Genomic DNA, 20622 nt, shown 5'->3' with positions numbered 1-20622 from the left:
GTTTTTATTTATTTCCCTATTTCATTTTTCATTCACTAGAAATAATTTTATAATAATTACAAAATTAAGAATATTTTTACAATCGTATCAAAGAGTAAAACTAAAAAAAAACAAAGGAAAATATATAGAAGAATCTTAATTATCGCCATCTCTTTGGAATGTTTGGGCTAACGTCTCTTTTATAAACCTTAGGTTGCGAATCCGTATCCTGATTCATCGATCTATCAATTTTCTGTGAATCATTAGATCTTTTGGAATCTTTGTCATCTTTTGCAGACCCATAATCTGAATTTTTGTCGTGACTTGATTTTAAATGTTTCGAACTTAAACCCTTCCAAAAATTTTTACTCTTTCCATTTTGTTTTTTTTGGTCTTTATCTTTTTTATTAGCTTTAATTTTCTTAGGTCTAACATCTGATTGACTAGATGAAGATGAATCATCATCGAAACTACTTGTCCGTTTTTTCGATTTTTTCTTTCCCTTTTTACTACTTTTTTTCTCCTTCTTTTCGTTATCAGAAGATTCCTCCACGTTAACTTCCGAAATTTGTACAGGATTAATATTGGTAATATTGGTATATATTGGTAATCTGGCAGGTAATTTAATATCCTGTTCAATCTGATCGACTAACGTTTCTCTTATATTCTCCCTGGTACTTGGTGGTTCAACTTTTACTACTACTGGAGCAACTGTTTTTGGCGCACAACCTTCATCATATAATTTCCTTGTCTCTTCTGTTGTCTTCTTCCCTTCTTTTGGAACCTGAAAATAAAACAATAGTAATAATAATGAGCCTTCATTAAAAAAAAAATTAAATAGCCCAAGACAATTGGCACTGAATAGGGTTAAGACTTAACATGTCAACAAAATGACTAATTTAAAATAACAAACATTTAATATGTTCAAAACAGCCCAATTAACAAAAACTTATTTCAATCTTTTCATCAATTGTATCTGAAGTCAATGGCATTATTAACAGTTCATGAAACCCCCATATACCTAATGGGTATACTTACTACTTTCAGCTGCATAGATGAGTAACTTACCTTATAATTTTGCACATGATCCACACGAATAGTCCTGTTCAATATTTTTATACCATTAAAATTATCTACTGCCAATACTGTAGAACGCTGATCTTCATAGCATAAAAAACAATATCCCTTGGAATTTCCAGTCTCTTTAGCTCTTATCAGATTGATATTCACCACCTCTCCATACCTCAAAAATTATTAATTTTGTTGGAAAATAAATCCTAATTCACAAGGAAAAGATATATTATTAGAAAAGCTTATAATGAAGGTTATCATTCCCAATGAAGAATTTTCTCTTAAAGGATAATTCTCTTCAGGGGACAATGCTCATTGTATGCAAGTACAATCCTATACTTAATCCACTACTCAAGATCTGTACTTTTCTGTACATTGAAATAATTCTGCTAAGAAAAACTATTGCTGCTCAGCTTTTAATGCAATATTCCAATGCATAAACAGGCCACAAGTAAATAAATTTTTCTGGATTTTTAAAGGTTTTTTGGTCTCGTCATTTACTTCTGGGACTTCATTGATATACACATAATTCATTTTCAATAGAATTTCTAATCAATTTGGCTTTAAATCACTAAATAATTAACATCCCTTAAGCTTTATTGTCAAAAGGGTTTTCTCAAGTTAGTTAATATGTAAATACTTTTTGAGAAAACATACTGGCATAACAAATATTTTGTATATAAAAAAGCACAGTATGTCCTTTTAACTACTGTAAAATTTAAAATAAGTAATAATAATACTTACTGTGAAAAAACGCAAATTATATCTCCCTCTGTCAAATCATAGGGTAAACCCCCCACAAATATCCATGCACTATCTCTGTATTGATCATGCCATGAGCTTTTACTCTTTTTATAGAGGTCTTGTTCACTAAGTTTAGTTACATTTTTCATATTCCTAAAAAAGATGATTAATTCATGTTATACAGGGTGTTCCAAAAAAACACAGGCAAAAAGATAAAATAAATTTATCAACTGAAATCAGTCATATTTATTACATAAGTACCATATCTACCTCACTTTACTTCAAAGATTTAATGTACAGGGTGTCTCAAATTCCATTGTTTTATGGGGTTTTTTGACTATTATTAAAGTTAGAGAAATGGTTTTTACTATTTTGTGCTCAATTTTTACGGAAAGTAAGTTGCCAGTGACAGGAATAACAACCAACAAGCAACCAAAGAAATGTAATTTAAGTATTGAATGTAGCATATATGTAGCAGGGCCAACAGTTAAGGATGATGTTCTAGCAACATATAACATACACATGCTGGCAGTGTGGGTATTTACATGTATAACATTTTTTTTAGTCACGGTAGGCAAAACTGTGACTAACATTGAAACACGAAAGTCATTTTGCATATGCTATGTAACCATCCTAATGGCCCCATTTATAGGATGAGTTCAATGAGAAACTTTATTTACAGGACTGTTGTAGGTCTCATTGAACTCTGTTTTTCGACTGACTAAAATGTGCAGTTTGAGAAGTTTGTTTAGTAAGTGTTATTTTACACATACAGAGATGTATGAAATGATGCCTAGTGGCATCCTATTACAGCCCCTACATCATGCCACCGATTTTCTAGGAGACTGTAACTTTACTTCACTGTAGATTCAGCGTTTAGTTAGTTTTACTTACGTAAGAGGATTCATTTTCTTAGCAATAAAGTGGCTGATAATATATCTTTTACTGATCCTGGTGCGCCCAGATCCCAGATTTTTCTTTCAATGGAATCAAAACCCACAATTTGAACAAACCCTATTTTAAAGTTTATTATTAATTTTGTGTTTAGTAAGGTTTGTTTGTTTATTCTTCGGATAACCTAAAAATCCATTGCAATTTACAATCAATACGAACTTCGGAACACGAACGTTCCAACCGGAGTTTGTTCCAATCGGGTTTGCGCCAACAATTCGAGAACCGTTCTGGGCAACTGACTTTGCAGATTTGAACTTGAAATGAGCAATTCTCTTGTCCAGAAAGGTTTATTAAGTGGATTAAAACTTTCTTTTCGACTAAACAAATTAGCGTTATACGATTTCCTCTTGGCGTCAGTAACTTAGTGCTTCTCTTGATCCCTTCATAATCTAAGAAAATTTATGTTTTCTCATTTCTTTGAATTCGAAATAGTGACGTTCTCTTACATTTGTTGAATAAATTACGAACTCTATATAGTCTACATTTGCGACAACGTGGCTTCAAAAGTAAAATCGTGAAGTTTGTACAACAATTGATAAATGATCGTGTGAACGCGCCCAATAAGAACTTTGGGCATTAATTCTATAGGAATATGCTAGTGAGAGTGAAGTTTCCTTACTAAACCTTTCCCTCTCTCTCTCACATGTTTTTATAGAATCGGTCTCCTGTTTCTTATTTATTATTCATTTTTACTCAAATATATTGGTATTTATTAATTCGTCATTTGACTGTATCTTTGTCATTAATTCATAGAAGTTGAAAGAACACACGAATAAGACGAAAGAAAATTATAGAATTAAAAATAAAAACTAAATTTATTATGAAGAACTTATTACAGTTTCTTATGTGTCTTTTGGTAGTATTTTTTGCTGAAGGAAACACAAGTGTTGAAGAGGAATATGGGTCTGGTCTATATACTATAGAAGGCCGAATCTTTCCCTTATCTTCTGACTTTCCTTATCAAAATTCAAATTGGCAGGCCCTTACTGTGATACATGTAAATGGAGGAGAATTTATAGGTAAGAAGCTTACGATTATGGCTTCCCATGTGTCAAGCTCCGGACTGAGGTCTAAATTCCCTGGACATGTTTAGGTTTTTAAGATATTAAGGAAGTCTGTAATGGAACATTCCTTAAATGTCCAGGAACACTTGTTAAAATACTAATAATAATAATAACAATAATAGCACTTCATGTGATAGCAACATATTAAGAACTGTTTTGAGGTGTGAAGCACCTATGAAATTGTATCACTAGGATCACCCGAAGTAAATGGAGACAGAGACTATGGGTATTTGGTAGTTTGATGACCTCTGTTCACCAACTCATGCCTCTCTATTGAGGACCACCTCATCAAGTTGTGGATTCATTTTCTTGTCTCAATTACCTAAATTACTCTGAAATTTGCTTGGCCTGGCTGTCCAATGGACTTGCTTCTGCCTGATCTATTGGGGAATAGTTACTAGCAATAACATGAAGTTGTGAACCACTTTCTGTTGGCCAACATAATATACCCTTTTCTAATTTTGAATTAAATTGATTAGTTTTTCCTAATCAGACTCTAAGAATGATGACTCTGATCGTTGTGAGTGGAAGATGTAAAACTGTATCAGAAAATAAAAACAGGTACTGTAAAAATCAGGCTGTATGCCATTGCAACACAGGTTTTCTCTCAATTGAAAAGGATTTACTATTGTGTGGAAAGTTTAAGTATTCCATTAAAATATGTAATGTTAATACAAGTATGGGTGGCCAGACAGTGCCATGATACAGTTTTAATGTTGCCATCACATGATTTTTAGATACTGACAAAGATTATTCTGCATACATACAGTCATGGACAAAATTATTGAATAATTCCTATATTCCAACTTAAACTGCTGATACCTCTATAAGATACTGAATTTCTGACTTAGGTTCCTGCTTTCTATTTTTATTAAGTTTCTTTTTACCACTTGATTAGTAAATTAGAAATTGACTGTGAATGCCTTTTAAAAATAAAGAAATGTAATTCATATTTTGAATTTGAATAAGTAGTCCAGGTGTTAAAAATAAGAGTTTTGTGTGGAAGTTACGGAGATAAGAAATATATTAAATAAAGCTTCTTCCCATTTTTTCTATGTCTGCTTAGAAAGACTTCGTTTTAATGTCTGTTATCCGAAATCCTAAAATAATTTCAAAATGATTTCTCCCTATCTAAAAAATTTTTTTTGTAGGATTTATAAAGCGAGATGGAAGCTTTCTAATTCACAATGTTCCGTCCGGATCCTACATAGTTGAGGTTTTACATCCAGAATTCACTTACGAGCCTGTTAGAGTCGAAATCAATTCAAAAGGCAAATTTAGAGCTAGAAAAGTTAACCACATACAAACCTCACTTGTCAATCAAGTGCCATATCCATTAAGAATTAAGGCGTTAGGAAAAACTCGGTAAGTATTAATTCACTACAAGCCATAAAATTCTATCCATTAAAATTTGGTAACAACTTTAGAATTCCATAACAAGTCATTTCTACTATGGTACGTTATGTGGAAAAGTCAAAGGAGTTTTTTCAGACCTGAATAGAAAATTTTAAATACATTTTCATGCTATGAAAAATTAGAAATTCTACCTTAAATGTGTAGACCACAATGTAGTTAGTAAAATATAATGCTTGCACAAAAAATATTTTACCTAACACACGAGGAAGTGACTGCTGTAGTCTTACTTTCGAAATGCCGCTAAGTGTCGTTTATTTATTTACGCGTACAGTAAAATCTTCTCTAGGCATGTTAAATAAATAGCTATTAACTTGTTTTGGCTATAAGTACCTTAATTTTCATAAGATTTTCTTTTAGATATTTCCAAATTCGGGAGCAATGGCGCATAACTGACTTCTTATTTAATCCAATGATGATAATGATGCTTCTGCCCGTAGTTTTGATAATGATTCTTCCTAAAGTCATGAATGATCCCGAGACAAAAAAAGACTTGGAACAGATACAGAAAATGACAAAATTTGAGGTGCCACAAGTTTCTGATGTTGTCAGTAATTTTTTGGCAGGAAATACACCTCAATTGACATCGAAAGAAGGAACCAAAGACAAAGATGTTAAAAGGGGATCTAAGCCTAGAAGAAAACCTGTTGCCAAAGAATAGAAATTATAATTTGTACATTACTGCAAATACAAGGTGGTCCAATAATATGTGGGCGGATTATAAGGAAATCGGAAACATACCGATTTGACATATGATAAAAATTCGTTAAAAAATATTCTCTTTTACGTGACTAACTGTACAGGATGAGACAAACCTCATCAATTGTATAATAATCTTAAAAATTAGTAATTCCTCTGGTCATTTAATATTCGTCCATTATACATTATTGAAGCATCGTGTTGATTTTAAATGTTAATTCGTAGCTGTGTTTCTAAGGGTCGCATAGGGTAAACTCGAGTAAATTCAACATACAATTTTTTTTTAAGGAACATCGTGTGTATTAGTGCATATTTTATATAGCATATTCCATTTTGCTCTTTTAACAGGTTTCAAAACGATAATATGCATTATTCTATTTTCAAAGGCCGTATCTTCCAAACGGTTTAAGATAGAACGAAATAGTATTTACATTCTTATCTTACCTTTGAAACATATATCTAAAGTACAAAAAAATAATTCAATATCTCAAAATAGTTTTACTTGCATTAAGAGTTGGCCACTCTGTAAATATGCTATAGAAGGTAACACTTTTATTTTGTCTGTTAACGTAATATTAAAAATGTTGAGTAAAAAGTGATTTGTTTTCAATAATTATGGCCATGTTTTTATTATGTGTGGTTTCTGTTTATCGATTTTCGTACCAAATGTGGTGGCCTGGAAGGGATCTGTTAATCGCTCGTTATTTAAACTTATTCATCGTATTATTATTTGACACGTGCGCAAACTGAACTGCTTTAAAGTACCCGCAGTGTGACAGTGACAATCTCGTTTTAAGGGAATATTCGACAATTGTGTGTATAGACGGAAAATTCTTATAGCCAAGTACTGTTATTTTCTATGTCTTAAACTAACAATTAGTCAATATGTTTAGTCGCCATATGGTCAAGAATCTGGAACACCTACTGATGCTAAAAAATTCACATTGAACTTATCTTAATGTTAATTTTTAGTTGTTAAAAAGCATCTAGAATTAACTTCCCTACAAGAAAATTTCGTTTGGCAAATAGTAAATTAACTCCAATAGGACAAGCAGGTTATACTCACTCGTTAAACTGTCATGGATTTGATCTCTAATTTACGAACGTTAAACGCATAAGTTTTTACCATTTTTAAAAGTAGGTACATAAAAATATGGTCTTGTATAATTCACGTATTGAATACCTAAATACATTCCAGAATTTAAGGCTCCCTCAAATTCCAACTTGATTGTCTGGTGCCAATGTACTTGAACAAAAAATTTATTAGGAAATTATGTTTTGTTCTATATTTGAAAAATGAATTTTCATTATAGGAAAGGTTTTATTATGTGCATAGAAAAAATCTAGAAATTGGGGCTATTGGTAAGGTTTTAACTTATGAACTGGAATATGGGGAAAATTTTATGCCAGATATGTACCTGATACAAATATCGTGCTTTAAAAAAAAAATCCGTTAAGTAGGCTTTGGAATTGACGTCACGCTCATATGTCTTTGATTTTTTTTTACGTAAGCTTAAACATAAACAAATAAACTTAACCTCACTTAAATACGACTCAGTTTCGTTTATTATTAGTTGGATTTTATTAAAAATAGCATTTTTCAACCTAATTGGCATCTAGCTGTCTTTTATTTGACATAGACGTTTATCTCAAAATGTAGCATTTGTATAAGAGTTATTCTAACTTCGTCTATTATGAGTTTCAAAATTTAAAGGGGGCAGCCTTTATTTACGATCGCACTGTATGTGTGGACGATATTATTTATAATTCCGGGCTTTCAGTTCTAAACCAGTAGAATCTTGAATTATTCTGTAGATATTTTTTTTCCTACAAGCGCTTCGTTCGATATACCAATGGGAGATATCCATCCAAATATCGAAATCTAAAGTATCGATAGAAAGTATCACGTATTGGATATCCATATCGAAGTTGTTGAAATCGATACTTCAAAATATGGAAATGTATGGACAACACATGTTGTTTTGTTTCGTTTTCAGTGTTGCAGGAGGTGTTTCGTCGACCAACGTTGTAACGGATAAAAATAGTTAAAAATAACATTATAAGTGCCTGTTACAAGTGTTGTAGTTCGTTTAGTGATGATTAGACAAATAAAATGAAAATCCAGTGTACTGTCTGTGTGGTAAATAGGTTACTACCGAACTTACCAGCTGCTGTAAGGAAGAAACCCTGTAAATCTACCTTGGCTTTATGCAAGCATCCCAAGAGTGATGAGTTTTGTCTGCTTCTATTTTCTGGCCAGAATAAAGCAGGCACAAAATATTCAATAAAAAATAATATTAAACATGTCTTAACTCGGTTTATTAACGAAGGAAAATGTACCATACAGTTGAAGAGTCCTGAACATGACTTGTGCATTCAAGGAGACCCATTACAAATTAAAGGATTCATTCATCTTCTAAAACGTGCCATTGACAGAACAATTTCTGATAAAGAACTCACTTACTCTAGTATGAGTGTGACTCCCATAAAAAGCAGAGATACTACATCTACCAAATTGACTATCAATAAGAGGTAAATATCATTCAACTTGTATGTTTTGAAGGCTAACTACTAGTCAAATATGTGTATGTACACCCACTTTAACCCTTCAAAAATTTTATTACATGTTGTTACATTTTACAACATAATAATATTTATAATCTATTATATGCCAAGGTTGTGGAGTACATTATTGTTATTGCAATGTGTAAACCCTGAAGCTCTGAGAGATCTAAGACTTGAGAATTGTAGTATTTCACAAGAACAGTGTAAATCCAATTTTTTCCATTACTTGAGGTTCGCTTCCATGGCAACTATAAATAAAATAGCAATAGGGATGATTGCCATGTGGCCTTAGCTCATTATGTAAATAATGAGTCATATAATTCTGGAGTCAAAGTGGCTCATTTTGGCTAGGGGTTTCTATGTAAAAATTGTTCCCTGCAATGTCCTTTATGTTTTAGTATAAAATAATGTCATCTTAAATGTTAAGGAATTTATTGATTATTTCAGGAAAACCTGCATTCATGATTAAGTGCCTGAATGTTTAGTATGCCCCAATAGATTTTTTCTATGAAATCACAAATAAGCTCATAGAAGCCCAAGGGGTTGCTAAATGAACACCTTATATAAAACAATAAAGTATGTGTAATTGAAGAGTTTTTTTTTGTTTTAGGTCTGACTATCCTCTAAAAGGATTTCCACGCACCTTGGAATCACTTTATATAAATGATATCCAGAGGTCAGGTCTAGATAAGGGAATACTGCAGCTTAATAGACTGAAGATTCTGAATCTGAGTAACAACCTTATTGAGCATCTTCCAGAAGAACTTAATAGATTGCCTAACTTGAATGAATTGAATGTGTCACATAACTTACTGGGTAAAAGCAGTCTCCAACAATGGCAGTGGATTGGAGGATGTTTGTCTAAAAGTTTACATTTGTTAGACGTGACTTATAATGAATTGACGTTTGTGCCAGATCAAATAGTGAAGCTGTACAATATTACAACTTTACACCTTAGTTATAATAGACTTGTATCGTTGCCTGTAGGAATTGGAAGCTTAAAACATCTAAAAATTTTCTCGGCTTCTAATAATTTACTCACGATTCTACCAGGCAGTGTCAAAAAGTTACGTCTACAAAGCATTGACATATCTAATAATAACTTTGCACAGAACATGCCAAATGGGGCTGGAATCTATCCCAAACCACTGCAAGTGCGTAGTTTAAAAGAATGTGCGGGTAAAAAGGTTTTATGGGCACGAATCCCATATCCAAAAGGAACTTTGCCCATAACCATCATTGATTATCTGGACAATGCTAAATACTGTGTGTGTGGAAAAGCTTGCTTCAACGTTTTTGTAAGACAAACTCATAATTTGTTATTATCGAGTATATCAGAAACTGTATGTACCGTTGCCAATGATGAAATTTTTGTTCCGATTGATTGTTATTTTTGTAGTTTAAGATGTTTCAGTTTAGCATTTTACAATCGAAATCGGAATCCTATTGTCAGATAGGACGCAGTTGATTTTAGTTAAAAGACCATTTTTGGTGTCTATTTATAAAAATGATTTAGTAAAAAAATACTTTTTTGTATCAAAAAGCTTAAGTTGTTGATGGCGTGAAGCCGAAATGTTGAGTAAAAATTTGACTAATGTGATTTGGTAGGTAAAGAAATTTTGAAAATCAACGGTTTTTCTGAGTATCTTCGGGACAGCGTGAAATTTTTTTATTCTCAAAAAGGCGGTATGTTGAGTAACCAATTGAGTAACTTTGCCTAAAAACCATCTGCTTTTATATCTCTTATGTATCTCTTACAGTTTTCGAGATTTCAATTGATCACTCCAATATGGGATACTCTGTTCATACATATAGCAGATATTTAAAAACGACGCTTTAAAAATATTCTTTTAACTAAAATCAAGAGGTACCTATTTTTTTACTGTTAGAGTTAAGGAATTTATGTTGGGATCGCTTGTGCGACGGTTCTTAAGTGTTTTTACTCGAATAAGATATACTAAGGTGAGGTATATACTAAAGTGGGGTAAATGTGTCATAGTTTCAAATAGTCTAACGTTGACGCTTTCTCCAATTTTTGAAAATTCTTTACAAAATCTTAAAAAGAGCACAGTGGACCTAACTTGCATGGCCAATGCCCACAGGGAGATCGAAATGTAATATTCTAAAGCGTATGATCACTGTAAACTTTTTTTATAAAACATGTCACTATATCACATTTGCCTCACCGATTGGGGTAAATGTAATAAAGACGTGGTGTTTTCCTAGAAGAGGTAATATATCGTATTTATGGGGTATATATGAAAGAATATAAAAAAGCTGTGTTTTACTATTTATATTTCAGGATTTTTGAATAATAAATAGGGGTTTACATATAAGTACAAAAATAAAAAAACACGTACTTAAGTAATTATTATTATATGAGCTTGTAATTATCAAACTTAAAATCAAATTCGGGAATACTCCGTAGGGTTTTCCTTGGATTTGGCAGTGTGTCTACCACAACCTATCGACATTGTTCATATCTCTCACATCTTCAAATTTCGACCAAAACAAACTTTTTATTTTTAAATTTCAAAAAGTATCTGACCCAGTCGTATTAAAATATCTTAAAGTCTTCTTGGAACAATATTTTACTATCACCTATTTGCCTATTAGAACAGTAGCAGGTTGCTTAGCAGGACTGTCGTCACTTCGTTGTTTATTATTTGACATATCTTCATTGTCACTCAGAAATTCCTCATTATAATCTGAATCTGTGTAAGGCATATCATCTCCCTCTTCAGAACTGGAGGTCGTTGAGAGCTTTAACACAATTTTTCTTTTTTTCGTTGGCTTGATCGGTTTGATTGTTTTAGCCCCACCATCTTTTTTCCTTCATTCCTATAACTACTTCGTCAGAATCTCTGATCCTGGACAAATCTTCACTCTATTCTTTTCCAGGTTGTAGATTTTGTCGAATGTGCGATAGTAAGATTTTTTTAAATGGCGAAGTACTTTCTTCGGGTAACTTTTCGGGCTCTATAAGCTGCAGTGTTGAAGGAGCTGCATGTTGTGATGTTGATGGGCCTGCTTCCTGAGCCATTGTTAATTCCACAAGAAGGTTATGTTCTGATTCTTGAGAATGTTTATTGTGAGAGCCATACCTTTTTAGAGCATCTGGTGGAAATACTCTCTTAGGGACAACATATTTCAATTTTAAAAAATCGACCATTTTGCACTACCGGTCATATAACTAACATTTTAAAAAACAACGAAACGTCCAAAGATAATATGTATTGATAGATTGATAAAAATAGTATCTTTTGTCTTATTTAATTCTGTTTTGAGTTTTTAAGAAATAATTCGTTAAATAATTAACAGAAGGGGGAGGGGGGCAATCTAGAGCCGCATGGTATAGCAAAGATAATTTAGAACACTGCCGAAAGCCACTGAGGAGCAACAATTGACTGAAAATCAATAATGTATATCTTACATAGATATTTTCAAGAATATAAATATACAATATACAGTCCTCACAACCGATCCCCTATAGATAATTCGCTTCTTCCAAAGGTGAAACACTCATCTTTAGTTTAATTCTATAATGAAATTCCATTGATAAGTAATGCGTGGGATTTAAAAGTTCTCTATAATAATGGTTCTAATGCACTTCTGAACTCTCCTATTCTATGTGGGTTGAGATTCTGTAAAGGAGGTCTTGCCAATCCTACGTTGATTGGTGTAAAAAGGTTCATGGCTAATTTCATCCCTGGTACTTTGGAACCTGCAAAATTGCGTATAAGATTACGAGATTGTCCCAGAAACTGCTTTCCTCATTCTACAAGTCATTTACCAAATTTGGTCACAGTGGTCATAATTTTAGTCAAATTTTGTTGCAGCTCTATAGCATTCTCCAGCTGTTTGTCCTTAACGGCCTGCAATATTTCCTTAGAATAACGAGGAAACGCATTTGATGATGCCACAATTGCAGAATCAAATCCCACGGAGAATGCTGGTTCTATGACCTGAAATGTAAAGATAAGTTATAGCAGTTGATTGTTAGAAAAGAAGCATGCGCTCGTAGGAAAAACATTGCGCTTAATACGTGCGAAAAGATCTTTACCGCACTCTATTGTTGACCGAACTCCGCTTCGTGTCGTTCTTGTGGCCGACGTGCGGTAAAGTATCCGTTTGCGCACTTGTTAAGTAAATGACTATTTCATACTGTAGTAAAGAATACTAGGTTCGAAACCGACCGAGAGGTATGACCAAATATACTTCAAGTGCAGCATACTTACATGGTCGCTTCCGATAAAAATTCGGTATTTACCATTTGCTGCTCGCAAGGCAGCATGTGCAACAGCTAAATCATTGGATGCGTATTTGACCCCCTTCAAATTGGGCACTTGGTGGGACGCATCATTCAAGAATTCCGCCATGTCAACTAAGCCACAAAAGTTAGTGAATAATAACAGAAGTAACGTTACAAGGCCGATAATAAGTAAATTATGTATAGTGTTGAAATTTGAAATCGAGGCGTTATAAGCAATGCAATTAGGTGTTGCTTGCATATCGGCCTTGTGTCGTTTAACATTTTTCGTTACCTTTGGTCGAAAATAATTTTGAAAAATAAACGGAAATAATAAACTCACATGAATGCCATAATGATAAATATAAACGGTTTAGCAAGGAATTACCTAATAAATATGCTTATTTGCATGGATGCATTTGGCCTGTAAAAAGTTTAAAAGAAAAGGACATGATTGAGGAAGAAACTAAAAATGTCTTCTAAGGTCTTCTATATCTCGTAAACAATATCCTTAAACTATCCGTGGTAATCCACATATAACTTACTGTTAACTCCGCTTAAGCTCGGATGATGATAGTACAATAGAGGTGTGTTAGGAGCTGCTGCACTTATGAACTTCAAGTAGCTGATCAGCTCTTGAGATTTTCTTGGCTTAAAATACAGCTCTGGCAGAGTTAAAATCGAGTCAACCCCTAAGGTGTCGGCATGTCTGGCCAAATCGACCACGTCGGGAAACGGAGCCCCCCCAACTTGTACCATTATGTGTTGTGAAGTGTTTCGAGCGGCAGTGATCCATGCTTCCGTTAAAATTTTTCGTTCTTGGACTGAAAGGGACGTTCCTTCTCCACTAGAAGCTCCCACTGAAAATTCAAACTTTATACCAAACCAGAGAGTACTTAGAAGGTTTTTCAGACTAGTCGCCTTTTACTGCCCCAAACGTGCCGCTGACTCTTCATTTCCAAAAATTTGTGCTGGGGATTTCCTCAGTCAGCCATATGGAATGTTAGATTAACAATTAATGCGAATTACATTTCGATGTGTTTTGATTACTGTCGAGAGAATTGATAGTTTACCGATCCGCGTATGGTCCAGACCAGCTATAATCTTGAGACAGTAAGGAAACTTTCTACCATGGTGTGTTAACTTTTTCGCATCACCAGCTTCAAAAGACACCCTTATTGGGTGTGCTGAATGACTGAAAAGATTGTTTTCTCGCCTCATTTATTAAAATACTTGAGTGACAGGTTAGCACGCACACGACTCATTATTTACTTAGGGAGCTAATCGGGCATAACGTCATCCTAATCCCTTGCTCTTAGCTTTATGGTTACCGTGGAAACGAATGTCGTTAACGTTATAATTCAATATCTTTTTTCTTTAAGATTTCACTTACTCTCAGTATAGATAAATTTATTGTAATAAACTCAGTTGAATTATGGAAAATGTCTCTAACAAACAAAAGTACGAATGTCGTTTCTAAGGCATTGTCAAAACAGGATTTTTGATGTTTGCGTTAAACTGCAAGACTGGACCTGGACATATGATGCATCATTATAATCAGAAAAAAAACTGAATTCAAAAATTTGAAAATTCAAAATGGCGCCCATAAAAAAAACGAAGCTGATGATGTCAAGAACCGAAACGTCGGATTTCAAATATGACATCGTCATGTTGTCGAAGAGGAAAAGTTGAAACAATGAAGTGTTAATAATTTTAAATTATCTCGAGCTGAAGAAAAAATATTAACTTTTTCTCAAAATTTCGGTTTTTTTCGAATTCTTCCGAAAGTCATGGAAATTTTTCAAATTTTCAATCGGCATATTCTGGAATTCCAAATTGCGTAATTTCATCGCATATTACAAAACCGCCTTATTGTTGGATTTTTTGGCTTAACCAAAAGTCTTACCTAAAATTCCTTTGATTCCGGAGTCCAGTAAGTAATTCGCATAACTTGGGATTTTATCTGTATTTACTGAGCTGAAAAGAAAATTACACAATATACAATTTTTATCATAGAGAGTAGACGTACGGGGTAAAGACCAGCGCGCATGCGCTTACGTCAACTAATCTAAACGATCACGAAATTCTTCGCTATTCATTCGTAAATTAAGGATTCCCTCGTGCCTAATAACCACCAGTGCACCGAAGAGAAGATCTGCGCATGAGCAGAATAGTAATAAATAATCACAAGGGAGTGTTACTCTTTGGGTTCCAAAAAGACTCGACTGTCTTGTACTCAAATACGACAAACACTCCACAATAGAAAAATCGTTAAAAAACGGATTTTATGATTTTATATACACAGTGAGACACTTGAAATTTGAATAATCCAAAACGTTTTCATGGGTACCGTTTTTAATTCATCAATGCATTGCCGGCCTAAAAAAACAATTCGACTTATTTCTTTAATTTGGAAAGCTAAGAAGAAAATGGCTAATTTTTTACTATGGTAGCTACAATGGGATCAATACAATGAATGGGCCAGAACATTCATCAAAAGCATGAGGACATGGAACTGCAGAAAATAAGAAAACGTAGATTACTACATAACACTATCAATAACGGGACATGGGACATTTGGGAAGTGTTTAAATGGAATAGGCAAGCGACAAAGCCCAAAATGTTGGTGCTGCGAGAAAGAAGACACACCCGAACACGCAATTTTCATTTGCAATCAATAGACGAATAGAAGAATCGATACAGAATCCCAAATAAACCACACAATAACGAAAGAAAATATCGCCGCTTTGTTACTGCAATCGGAAGAATTTTTGAGTATTATAGCACAGATGATCAGATCAATTTTAAAATTTAAACAAATATATGAAAACTAAATTAAAAAATTAAATAAAAAGGAAATTACTAGATCTGAAGTAAAGCCTCACAGAGGTTCCAGATTCTCTGAGAACAGGGGGTTTAGTCGGTCGGTGATTCCTGGATAGGAAAACCAACCCGAGTGGGCAAATAAGATTGCCATGTGCCACGATGTCTGGAAAAGCAGATTCCCCTAAACCCCGTTAAAAAAAAAGTTGGGTACTTACAAATCGGGATTAAATATAGTAAAGACAGGTGCCATAAGTCCGATAAACGTAAAATTCACCTGAAACATAATATAATAAATTTATTCGGAAATTTCTTAGTATTAAATAGATTTTGCATTTTTTCAATGTGTAAACCCAACTGATGAATAAGAAACACATCTTTTAATATGCCTAGTAACATAAAAGAATGTTTTTTCATTACTAACTATAAAATCCACTATTATTTAGTACGCCAATTTTCCCGCCTTTTCTCTAAAACAGTTACAGCAGAGGTGAAAATAATAAGGCGTAGATAGCTCATTGTACAGGGCGGCTCTAAATTGAAGCACGGGTCGAGCGACACCCCCAATTAAAGGTATTTCAAAACTATATTTAATGGTGTAATATGATTTAAAATCCCTCGTTTCGTTTTTGAAAAAAGAGCTATAAATAAAAAAAAATTCGTAAAAAGTTCAATAAAATTTCAGTTAAATAGTATATAAACAATTAAAAAACATTATTTGTTGATACAAAATTAATTTGCTTTCGATTTTATGCTGACAAACTGTGTTTGGTTATTTTTATAAATTGTCAGATAGTGCTGAAAAGTGCTAATATTTTATTAGATGTGCGTGCAATTGAAGAAAAAATTGAGGCTGAGTTTATTTTTGCTGAAGCTGGTTGAAAGTGCCATGCTACTGAGATGTTTAATGAAAGATTTCCGGAAATTTCAGTATCTCGGAAATACTTGCGGGAACTAATTAGAAAATTTACCACCAACACACACACCCACATAATACGACAAGGCAATATCGAGGAAGCCAAGGATGCGAGTCTTCCTAGTGTATCTGAACATGTACTGTTGGAAATTAACCAGTTAGTAACAGAATCCCATTAATCAACCCGGCATTCATTTTTAGTACAAAAAATAGACAGGGTGTTTCAGAATTGCACGGCACTATTTGAGCTGGTACAAAACAAGAAGAAAAGTTCATATAAGTGTCCAATCTCGCTCGATAGTGGAGCTACAGGGTGTTAAAAGCTAAGGAAAAATTGAGTTTTTATTTAATTGTGCTTCATTTACTGCAGATATAGCTTCCAAATTAATTAAAATTTTCAAAAATTAGGTAATAGGTGCTGCTTAATACGAGGGTAGATTGCCTCTAACCTGCTATACAGGGTAGTGTATTTTCTGAGGTCTTGGTAATTTAATTTAATTGTATAATTCGATCTCTCTTGATTTTCGGTCGAATTCCGTTTAGTTTGCTCACAAATTAATTAATTTACAAATTCAATAAAATCTATGGATCCCACGATATTTCAGAATCGCACGGCACTATTTGAGTTATATATTCTCTAGTACAAAATATAGAAGAAAGTTGATAAGAGCATATGTCTTAAGTCAATTCATTATCAGGATACTGCAGCATAAATGCTGTATTGTTTAATAAATATCTTTATGCCGCAGTATCTTGATAATGAATTCACTTAAGACATATGCTCTTATCAACTTTCTTCTTTATTTTGTATTAGAGAATACGCATCTCAAATAGCGCCGTGCAATTCTGAAACGCCCTGTATAACTGCCGTTGCATTGATCTAAATGGCAATAAAACACTTTTTGAATTGGTCAACGTTAAACGAAAATCAAATGATTTTTAATCCAGACGTGGTAAATAATCTGAGGCATGCGCGATTTGCTCGCTACGTTTTAATCGAGATCGAGCTTTTTATTTAAATATATAAAAACGGAACGTGCATTAAAAAACTATAGGTGTTACTTACAATCATTGTACGTATCTTCCCAATAAAAAAATAAAATAAAATAAATAAATATTTAATATAATTTTTTTTTAACAGAAACACTGATCCCGCGACTTCACTGCTTGGCGTTATTGGCCATAATAAATATTGGCTGATCATAACCTTCACTGCGAATTTACAAGAGGTAAAAGTAGCTACCATATACAGTTATAGCGCTGCAAGAATATTTAATTCGAGCTGGTGGTAATGATGCAGAATACCGTCAGTTAGTCATAGTAATAAAGCGAATTCAAAACGAGATATTAATTATGTCGCACGTAACTCCTTATCAAGGTTTCAAACCATTATTAATCCCAGTAGCGAAAGTGCCTCTATTGGGCAACAAGTAGTGATTCCGCGTTGATATGATTGAATACTGTACTTGTGAAGAAACATAAAACAATTACATAACCCGAAAAAGTTAAGCTAATCAGCGACATTAAGTCTTTTGCCTTATATAATAATCGTGTAATCTTCGGGTAAGGTGCGCTGTTAAATAATGCACCTCGATGGGGTTTGCAAAAGTGAAGAACTCGGTTGGCGAAGTGCCCGCGAACGCGACAAGTCGCCCAAGAAAAAGTTTACAAGTTACTACAACTGACTACAAGTTGCTGCACATACAGTCAGGGCCAGAAATAATCGTACGCTCGCCACCGTTTACAATGCGTGATATTTCAGGTTTAAAAGTTGAAATATAAAAAATATGTTTTTTTATAATAATGTATAAAATCATTTATAATAAAGGCATACATTTGACATAAAAATCGAATAATAAAACGATCTCTTGAGTAATAAACAGTATGGTTACCACATCAGGGGCCAAAAATATTAAGGTTTTATTGTTAAATGTTTAAACAAAATGCAAATAAATTTTAGTACTTTGTTTGTCCTCTATTTGGTGCAATGGCACTTATTCAGCGATTAGGCATCAAAAAATATACTCAGGGGCATAACTATAGCACCATCTATAATTATTGAATTTTTGAAGCCCACACGTACAGGATGTCCCGAAATTAAGTAGCAATAATTTAAAGAACAATTCTGCGGCCAAAAACATTAAGAAAAGTTCCTATAAACATAGGGCGGCAAGTAGACACTAAGAACGGTACAGCCCTTTCAAGGACCGCAGCTGAAGATGGTTTTTCACTAATATTATCGAAACCGTTTGAGGAATAGTAACAAAATTTTGTTTACCAAACATTTTATGCCGAATCCAAAAATCTAACGAAATTTAAAACAACATTTTAGAAGTGTGTTATACAGGGTCGGCTTAGGATATTTTTGGCCCTAACTTTTTTGCATGCTGCTGTTTTTACGATTTGACTACGACAGTTGAAAATATGGACCTTTTTGCATGAAAAAGGTACTCTCAATTAGCGTTGATGAAATGTACCATTTTCGAATAAAATGGACATTACTTATTGCAATACATGCCATAATGTTTGTTGTCTACGTACATTTTCAAAAGCAAAATCACGTACTCCAAAAGAAAGGACATTATTGTCACTACACAAAAGTACTACATAACATACATTGGCGTCCTTAGTGTCCATTTGCTACCCTATGTTTATAGGAACTTTTCTTGATATTTTTAGTCGTAGAATTGGTCCTTTAATAATTACTATGTAATTTCGGGACACCCTTTATATTTAATTAAAAAAAACAATGTTTGAATCAAAGATCCCTTCAAGACTCCCTTGGCTAAATTTTATTATAGCTATTAATTGACCACCGCATATAATGACCCTCTTTATTCTGTCCTTTTGCTATGGTTATATTCAACTTTCACTGTAGTATTATAGATTTTGTCGAAGGATTTTGGTATTTTTGACAAAGTGTAAAGCAAAGCTTCTGTTTCAAATGCTTCATCTGAACCCGATTCCGACAGTTTCGCCTTTATCTTTGTACAGATATTCATTTTTATATTAGAAAATTAACCATGCAAAAGTAAACACAGAACTGACGGGCAGTGTGCGCCCATCGCTATGTGCCGCACATGAATTTAGTGTGCTACATGCGCTGTCATGTGTCGTGTGAGCTGTGTTACATGCGTTGTAATGTGCGCCTGGGCTTAAAATCTGCTTCACTCGTACTTTATTGCAGAGACGGCTGTAAAATTTGCAATCGTTCACCTCAATTTAAAACTAAATCAGTGTGATCACTAATTTAAAAAATCTCAAGTTGGCATTTAAATATTAGAGGAATAAATAAGATAAGTTTATGCCTTAATCGATTATCACCCGCTCAGATGTTTGACAATAAATTTTGGTATTGGTAAACTTATTTATTTATTTACTTATTTTAGAGATTAGCTCTGATAAAAAAAGGGAAAAAGTATATCTGATTATTAAATAACTTAAATACAATTCAAAGAACTTTAAACTGAGTTCGTTTGACCTTCGAAACCTACAAAGCCGACACTGGTCAACTAAATCGACAATAATTAGCTTGTTTGTACAGGGTTCGTCTTTGGGAGCTGACTCAATCCGTATATGGAAACTTACAAGGTTAATATATTATAGAAGTTTCTATTTTTATTCATGTGAGAGAAACCTGTCATTGTAAAAATATTTTAAACCTGATATGATTTTCGGTTAAACTGGAAACTGACCCTTACCTAATTTTTTTAAATAGGGCATGGCAGTTTTTTAATGAAAATGTTCTTTTAACAAGTTTCACAATATAACATAGTACCGATTCTCAACTGTTCTTGATTTTTATAACTTTTTCAACACTTGTAGGGCTTTATTTAAACTCACTTATCTACAAAACTATGGGGCATAAGTTGAAATAAATTTTAAATTACTGGAAAATTAACAATTTTTTATAAACAATTAAGGAATTAAGGAAAATATTTGGAACATTTTTTGAGAAAAATTATTGGAATTTAGAATCGTTAAATTCAAAAGTCATTTTGTTAAAAACAGCACCCTAGAATTACTTTTACAATACGAGATTGGTTCGAAAAAAATGAATAAATACGAAATACATCATAAGTATCAAAAATTAATACTTAATAAATCGAAAAAACTATGACTATTTTATTCTGCGTAAGTAATTG

The 20622-nt window shown here is 33.2% G+C and overlaps 4 protein-coding genes across 4 annotated transcripts; 2 read left to right on the top strand and 2 right to left on the bottom strand.

Annotated features, from left to right (window-relative positions):
* Window positions 1-124: 124 nt before the first annotated feature.
* Window positions 125-2842, bottom strand: LOC136416261 (RNA-binding motif protein, X-linked 2-like). Its single transcript, XM_066401358.1, has 4 exons — window positions 2689-2842; window positions 1795-1947; window positions 1048-1222; window positions 125-763 (listed from the first exon to the last, which is right to left on the bottom strand). Exons 1-4 carry the CDS (start codon window positions 2700-2702, stop codon window positions 140-142), a joined length of 966 nt encoding a protein of 321 aa, XP_066257455.1. The 5' UTR covers window positions 2703-2842; the 3' UTR covers window positions 125-139.
* A 545-nt stretch (window positions 2843-3387) lies between these two features.
* EMC7 (ER membrane protein complex subunit 7) lies at window positions 3388-6557 on the top strand. Its single transcript, XM_066401282.1, has 3 exons — window positions 3388-3767; window positions 4964-5177; window positions 5586-6557. The coding sequence occupies exons 1-3, from the start codon at window positions 3569-3571 to the stop codon at window positions 5884-5886; spliced, it is 714 nt and encodes a 237-aa protein (XP_066257379.1). The 5' UTR covers window positions 3388-3568; the 3' UTR covers window positions 5887-6557.
* Window positions 6558-7928: 1371 nt separating this feature from the next.
* Lrr47 (Leucine-rich repeat 47) lies at window positions 7929-9969 on the top strand. The gene is made up of 2 exons (XM_066401128.1): window positions 7929-8456; window positions 9100-9969. Exons 1-2 carry the CDS (start codon window positions 8038-8040, stop codon window positions 9944-9946), a joined length of 1266 nt encoding a protein of 421 aa, XP_066257225.1. The 5' UTR covers window positions 7929-8037; the 3' UTR covers window positions 9947-9969.
* Window positions 9970-10783: 814 nt separating this feature from the next.
* Window positions 10784-17738, bottom strand: LOC136416112 (N-acetylneuraminate lyase-like). Its single transcript, XM_066401129.1, has 7 exons — window positions 17544-17738; window positions 15780-15838; window positions 14645-14715; window positions 13284-13598; window positions 12728-12873; window positions 12283-12454; window positions 10784-12213 (listed from the first exon to the last, which is right to left on the bottom strand). The coding sequence occupies exons 1-7, from the start codon at window positions 17721-17723 to the stop codon at window positions 12077-12079; spliced, it is 1080 nt and encodes a 359-aa protein (XP_066257226.1). The 5' UTR covers window positions 17724-17738; the 3' UTR covers window positions 10784-12076.
* Between the last annotated feature and the right edge of the window lie 2884 nt (window positions 17739-20622).

Source organism: Euwallacea similis, chromosome 22, assembly GCF_039881205.1.
Source record: "Euwallacea similis isolate ESF13 chromosome 22, ESF131.1, whole genome shotgun sequence".
NCBI classification, from domain to species: domain Eukaryota; kingdom Metazoa; phylum Arthropoda; class Insecta; order Coleoptera; family Curculionidae; genus Euwallacea; species Euwallacea similis.
The sequence above is the reverse complement of the archived record's forward strand: the minus strand, read 5'-3'. Positions and strand labels throughout refer to the sequence as shown.

Excerpts from the sequence above, each read along its gene's own strand:
- Lrr47 (XM_066401128.1), top strand. The coding sequence starts at position 8,038 with ATGAAAATCCAGTGTACTGTCTGTGTGGTAAATAGGTTACTACCGAAC. Across the intron at positions 8,457-9,099 it reads AAATTGACTATCAATAAGAG|GTCTGACTATCCTCTAAAAG; the intron begins GTAAATATCATT and ends TTTTTGTTTTAG.
- LOC136416261 (XM_066401358.1), bottom strand. Across the intron at positions 1,223-1,794 it reads ATAATTTGCGTTTTTTCACA|GTATGGAGAGGTGGTGAATA; the intron begins GTAAGTATTATT and ends ATAATTTTTGAG. Across the intron at positions 764-1,047 it reads ATCATGTGCAAAATTATAAG|GTTCCAAAAGAAGGGAAGAA; the intron begins GTAAGTTACTCA and ends TTTTATTTTCAG.
- EMC7 (XM_066401282.1), top strand. The coding sequence starts at position 3,569 with ATGAAGAACTTATTACAGTTTCTTATGTGTCTTTTGGTAGTATTTTTT. Across the intron at positions 3,768-4,963 it reads AAATGGAGGAGAATTTATAG|GATTTATAAAGCGAGATGGA; the intron begins GTAAGAAGCTTA and ends TTTTTTTTGTAG. Across the intron at positions 5,178-5,585 it reads AAGGCGTTAGGAAAAACTCG|ATATTTCCAAATTCGGGAGC; the intron begins GTAAGTATTAAT and ends ATTTTCTTTTAG.
- LOC136416112 (XM_066401129.1), bottom strand. The coding sequence starts at position 17,723 with ATGGTAGCTACTTTTACCTCTTGTAAATTCGCAGTGAAGGTTATGATC. Across the intron at positions 14,716-15,779 it reads ACTATATTTAATCCCGATTT|CTCAGTAAATACAGATAAAA; the intron begins GTAAGTACCCAA and ends TTTTCTTTTCAG. Across the intron at positions 12,214-12,282 it reads GACCACTGTGACCAAATTTG|GTTCCAAAGTACCAGGGATG; the intron begins GTAAATGACTTG and ends GCAATTTTGCAG.